Source organism: Erigeron canadensis, chromosome 4 (genome assembly GCF_010389155.1).
Source record: "Erigeron canadensis isolate Cc75 chromosome 4, C_canadensis_v1, whole genome shotgun sequence".
In the NCBI taxonomy this organism is placed as follows: Eukaryota; Viridiplantae; Streptophyta; class Magnoliopsida; order Asterales; family Asteraceae; genus Erigeron; species Erigeron canadensis.
The window spans coordinates 5,690,209-5,696,813 of NC_057764.1; the positions used below are offsets into that span (position 1 = coordinate 5,690,209).

The 6,605-nt window shown below is 32.2% G+C and overlaps 1 protein-coding gene across 1 annotated transcript; it reads left to right on the top strand.

Annotated features, from left to right (window-relative positions):
• The first annotated feature begins 2,906 nt into the window (after positions 1-2,906).
• Positions 2,907-5,517, top strand: LOC122596399 (actin-depolymerizing factor 5). Its single transcript, XM_043768969.1, has 3 exons — positions 2,907-3,000; positions 3,232-3,491; positions 5,164-5,517. Exons 1-3 carry the CDS (start codon positions 2,980-2,982, stop codon positions 5,312-5,314), a joined length of 432 nt encoding a protein of 143 aa, XP_043624904.1. The 5' UTR covers positions 2,907-2,979; the 3' UTR covers positions 5,315-5,517.
• The last annotated feature ends 1,088 nt before the right edge of the window (positions 5,518-6,605 follow it).

Consider the following 6,605-nt stretch of genomic DNA (forward strand, 5'->3'; position numbering starts at 1 on the left):
CGTAAACCGAATAACCCAACCCAATTCATCCAAACACATTCGGGTTGGGTCAGGTTATTTGGGTTTGGTTATTTTCAACACCCCTAGTTAGAAGTGGGGGTTATAAGGAGGGGTGTGTTTTGATGTGTCTAGAAGAGAGAGAAACTGATGAATAGTATTAGACGTCAACCTTTTTAACCCAAACTAATTAGCTTGAACCATAACTTGTTTACTGATCATGTCGTTGATCGTGTTGTGAGTCAAGTCTAAAATTGCTACCCTTATCGTTTTAAGTGAGTTTTTAATAGTTACAAGTAAAATCTTAAAGAACTTGCCTTATTAAGTTATAGTCCTTTTGATTTGAATGGGTACGTGATCACATTCAAATCACGTGCTTTTTCACAATGAATTTTCATATACACTAAACATTTTATCTTCAACTTTTCATACTGAAATTCCAATGTTAAACCGTCACATCATCAATAGTGATGAGAAAAGAGGGGCTGACATGTGGATAGAAAGAGTTGTCTTTATTATAAAAAAGTAGAAATAGATGAAGTTTGGAGAGTTTGGCGACTTGCGTCTTGTGGCATGTAGGATAAAAAAGTGTTGTATATATATAAAGAAGAAAATGAAAAATAAATAAATAACAAATCAAATTTTATATACTTACATCCGTCCACGCGATAGTCAAAGGAAAAAAAGATGACGGCGAGGGTTAGCCTAAAAGGAGTTTGGGGCAGAAGAGGGGCGACCCCCATACCACATAAGCGGGTTTGCTTCTTTTTTTTTCCACTCCGTTTAACCTTAATGTTAATAGTTTCGGTTGAAACCAAGAAAAAAAAAATCAATACTAATTGTTTCAACCCTCCCATCCCGCTTCAAATACCAAATCAAATTACTCCACCTCATTTCAACGCTCCAACCTTTTTTTATTGGCAACCTAAACTCCAACCTTTTCTTCACATTTTAATAATTTATCCCTAATATTTATAAACTTTACATAACTAACCCTTTTTAAATTTATATGTTTTATTAATAACATAACACATTACATAATACTTAAAACACGCTACATATTTAAAGTAAAACATTATATAATTAAAAAAAAGTTTATATTATGCCAAAAAAAATGTTGAAAAAAAAAACATTTATGCTAAAATTTCACTTTGCTAAAAATTTAAGAAGCTAAAAGGTTAGAGAAAAAACCAAAATAAAAAAAAAATTTCATAGTTTATATATAATAGATAAAATAAAAACTGGTTTATATTATTAAATTGGTTTATATATAAGAAAATAAAGAAATTTGGTTTATGTATTAATTAGTTTATATATAACAGATGAAAAAAAAAAAGAAAATCCTTTGGATCATTTCTCTGGAAAATAAGGAAAAAGAAAAGGTTTCAGCAACTTTACGCAATTAGTCCCTGGCGCTAGATTTGTTACACTACCAATCCCTGTAATGTACCTATTTCAGTTTGAATATCTGTCACTTTTAGTCCCTCCTCCCTTACCTCTCCTTTAGCCCTCTGCGAGTTCCAAGCTCGCCGTCCCATCTCGCGCTCCATATCGCCGTAGTGGCGGCCGAACCATTCTCATCCCTCTCATCTCCCTGTTCCACTCTTTCCACCCTAACTAGTGCACATATTTACAAGTTATATACCCGTTTGCATTAATTGGCGAATCCACCATATAGGATTAGCTAGGGTAGTCACACCACCTCTCTCAATTCTATTTTGTTAGTGAATTTTTTTTGTTTAAAATATAGTATAAGTATATCAGTGCGTTTGTCCTTAGGGTTTTTATCTGGTTTAATTCCGTTATAAACTTCTAGATTCGTGACTGTCCATTTATGTATAGTATAAATTAGGATAAATTACAAATTTCGTCGATGGGTTCGGTCACAAATTGCAGGTTTCATCCCTAACTTCACAATGTTACAAATTTCATCCCTGACTTTCGTGCTCTCTCAACACTTTTGGTTCAAACCACTAACAACCATTAAAATTGAATTACAAATTTCGTCCTTGTGATCAAAGATTTGAAGGGATGTCGAATCTGGTGTAGGGGAAGTTGGGTATTGGTGGTGGTGATGAATCTTGACCGAATTTAGGTTCCACTTGCGCGGTTCAGCCATCTTCTGAAGCACCAAAATGTCTGGGATGTTGTCGTTTATTTTTCAAAACGGCAAGGAAATTGTTATGCCACAACAACGTTTCTAAGCCACGCTCTTGGTAGGAAGTCGGGTATTGGTGGTGGCGACGGATGTTAGCCGGATATATACACACATTTACATATATATATATATACATATCACAACTTATATATATATACACATATCACAACTTTTTATATATATATATATATATGGCTTGTAAACGTTTTTGTGGCGTATCCATTCCCTTAGGGTTTCGAAAAAGGAACGACAACCTCCGAGACCTTTCGATGCTTCAGAAGATGATCGAAGCAAGCAAATGGAACCCAAGTCCGGCCAATATCTGTCACCACCACCAATACCGACTTCCCCACCACCATATTTGACATCACTTTAAAACTTCGAACACAGGGACACAATTTGTAATTCATTTTTTGTATGGTCCTTAGCGGTTACCAAATGTGTTGACAGAGCACGAAAGTCAGGGATGAAATTTGTAATTTGTAGAAGTTAGGGATGAAACTTGCAATTTGCGGTTGAACCCAGGGACGAAATTTGTAATATATCCTATTAATTAAGTGAGCAAATTGTAGTTATACGTAACTAAAAAAACAGATTAAGTTAGTCACTCGACATTCGAGTTTCGACCATCTATAATTTTCCCATACTTGTTAATATTGAAATTTTAGTCAATATCAGGGGCATTTAAGTAACAATACATGTATATATCCCCCATACGCCAACCATCACCCGCCAAATTCCGTCCTACTCCCCCTAATTATATATTTATCTCACACTCTTCTTCATAAAACACATATTTCTCTCTTTTACAAGATTCATCCATCATGGCTATGGCTTTCAAGATGGTATGTAGTATTTCAATTCCCAACCTTTTAGTTTCAATACTTTTCTCATTTTCAATAATTGCTTCAATACTTTTGTCATTGTCATTTGTTTCCACTTATTATTATTTGATCGACTAATGACTCATGATCTACATGACTAAATTCTCTAGTTTCAAATTTTTTTTTTTTTTAAGAAAGTAATTTATTATAATGTGTTTGAAAATTGTATTGTGTATGTGATTTAATGTATAGGCGACGACGGGAATGTGGGTGACAGATGAATGTAAGAATTCGTTTATGGAGATGAAATGGAAGAAAGTTCATCGATACATAGTGTTTAAGATTGATGAAAAATCGAAACTAGTGACTGTTGATAAAGTTGGTGGTGCCGGTGAAGGCTATTCTGATCTCGAAGCTTCCTTGCCCGACGATGATTGCCGCTACGCTGTCTTTGATTTCGATTTTGTCACCGTTGATAATTGCCATAAGAGCAAGATCTTCTTCATTGCATGGTCCGTCACAATTCTTCCTTAATCCCCTCTTGTTTTCATATAAGTGATTATACTATAGCTAGCTATAGATTTAATATGAAAAAAATTACACATATGACTAATTCAATAGGCTTAAACATATGTTTAATTTGATACAACACATGATCAAAATTAAGATTAATAAATTGAGATTAACACCTCTATATGTCATTATTAGATTTTTGGGCATATTATTATCTATCCAAACAAATATAATAATTTAGGGTGACTACTAACCAAACATTATGTATATGGTAGGAACTTCTGATTTTAAGGTAATTTAAATAACATAAAATAATTATTATCATTCAAGTCACTCTATTCTTAAAAGCGATAGAACATAGAAGCATTACAGTGATTGTAGATTGTAAATGTGGTTTAACAATATTGAATTATTAAATATGTATATATAAAGTTATGACTATTTTAATATAGACATTTTGTGATCACTAAAGCTTTAGATTTCTTCCGATCCGAAAAAAAGGATCCCACTAGAAAAAGTAAAAAGTATGAGAATCAGATTCTTTCTTTGACGTACATTAGTTATGAAATGAATGGTTAAAGGTAAAATAAAACTGATAAAATAATAGGTTTATTGTACATTATGAAAATCATCGTGTCGATTGTTTTGTGAGTCTTTGTGCATCAAGCTAATCATGATCTAAGGGTCAGGATCTTGTCTTATTTATTTTACATTAATATTTGTTTTACAATACCTAATCCCTATATATATATATATATATATATATATAAGGGAGCCTCATTTTCAGAACCCATTTTTTGTAAGAACCGTGAGAACTTCTAATATTTCTATTAGATCACATTTTTTTTGTTCATTCACATGTGAAACGTTATAAACATATATGTTGCAGAAGAAATTTTTTTTCAAAACCTTACATATAGCCGTAGATCACATGTGAACAGAAAATATGAACAAATCCATTCACAAGTTCATAAAAAGCTACTTTGAAGGTTTCATAAAAAAGTTTCTTCTACAATATACCTTTTTATATCATTTAACATGTGAATGAACAAAAAAAACATGTGAATAAATATATTATCTAAGAGTTCTCATTGTTTTTACAAAAAAAATGGTTCTTAAAATAAGTAAACTCTCTCTCTCTCTTTATATATATATATATATATATATGTAATGTTTGGAAAAACTATCTGATGGTTGAATATGTACAAGCAACAAGTCGATGTTTAGCTACCCACTTGCTTGAAGGGTAATAATATAAAGCTTATTTGATTGTTTAGAAATGCTACGGAATTAATTAAATATTGTTCATTTAACATTGTCAACGATTTTTAATAGTAGTGTTTATCATTATCTCGTAAAGGTTTGATTGTACGAAGAAGCGAACCTTAAATGCCTAATAAAAATTGGTTCCTTAATCATGTGTACATATTTGGTCCCTTGCGGGTGAGATATACATAGGTACGTACCAAATTAAGGGGTTCCATTCATATTGCCCTTTTGACCAATATATGTACATCAGTTACGAGCTTGATTTGATTGTCGGTTGTCAATAATCATTTGAATCATTTAGTACATAACAAATGGAAACCAGATTTTTGAGTGAAAAGTTGTGATAATTTATGTGTGTTTAATTTTTGAGTGAAAAGTTGTGATAATTTGTGTGTGTTTCAGGGCTCCAAGTGCATCAAGAATAAGAGCAAAAATGCTATATGCAACATCAAAAGATGGAATAAGGAGAGTGTTAGATGGTATCCACTATGAACTCCAAGCAACAGATCCAACTGAGATGGGTTTTGATGTCATTCAAGATAGAGCCAAATAATTATATCGAAGTGGTTACTTGCTAATAAAGACCTTTTAATCTTAATTAGACCCAAACTTATGTGGGAATTTCTAATCATTTGCTTATGTCTTAGCCAATTTAATGAAATGTCCAAAATAGTACTTTTGTTAAATTGGCTATAAAATAGTTTCTCAACGAACTAAAGGAAGTATTTTTAATCAAGTTGGTTAGAACTTCAGAAATTGATCAATCGGATGGATTATGATAAAGGTCTTTTTAGTAAATAACCTAAGATTAATTTTATATGAAACATGAGATCCAATCTTAAATAATATAATTAGACCCACCACATAGTGTTTTTGGCTTATTAGATCTTTAATAACTCAATTATAGAGATGTCTTTTGTTCTTATCAACATTAGTAGATTTCCACTATAATTTTATGTTAATTATTGTACTAACGATGTAACTTCATGTACTAATTTTGTGAATAATATGGTCTCTTCTCCTAATGTAATGAAAAACGGTCCTTTGAGCATCTCTCAATAATTTTTGGAAGAATATAGAACTGGATTAATGTTAAAGTCTTTAGTCAAAAATTAGTAATTAATAAGAAATTGTCATTTCCAGGCTTCCAGCTTCCTTCTATGATCATTTTCAAATCTTGCTTAATTGTTGGGTATTATTACAAAACAATAGCATTACTTGAAAAATTCTTTTGATAAGTTTTGTGTTGAGTATTATTACCGCATCACGGGACATATTATTAGTTTTTCAAAATTAAAAAAAAAAAAAAAAGGCAATCAGCAGTCCAGCATCGGATCTCGTCTGATTGATTGGGCCTGCGGCACCATATCAAGATCAGGGCAAAATAAGAGATTGGGTCATTGGGCCATGTTATTCTAGTGGGCTTATTTTATTGCGTTTCAAATAAATCTTTTCATTTGAAGTCCAAATTAAAGGTGAATTGATAACTACTAGATTGGTACCCGCGCAATGCAGCGGCGGTAGTGGCAACGATGATGGTGCGGTTATTAACATAAAAGTAATTTCATTGCGGTAGGAAATATGATGAATTGTTGCGTGGGATATGAAAGGGGGAAGGAGGGGAAGGAATTTTGAGTTCGGGTTTTCGTTATGTGTTTCTGCGTGAGGAAGGAATAGATGTTGAACTTTTTTAAGGCGTTTTAGTCATAATCTATGAAATAGAAATAAGGATGTATTAAGATGAAAGGTAAATGTGTCATTTCAGGTTTTTAAAATTAAGGAGGGGAGAAGAGTTTGTTTTATAAAGAAATATAGATATGAGTCTTTTTGTCTTCGGAGATGTA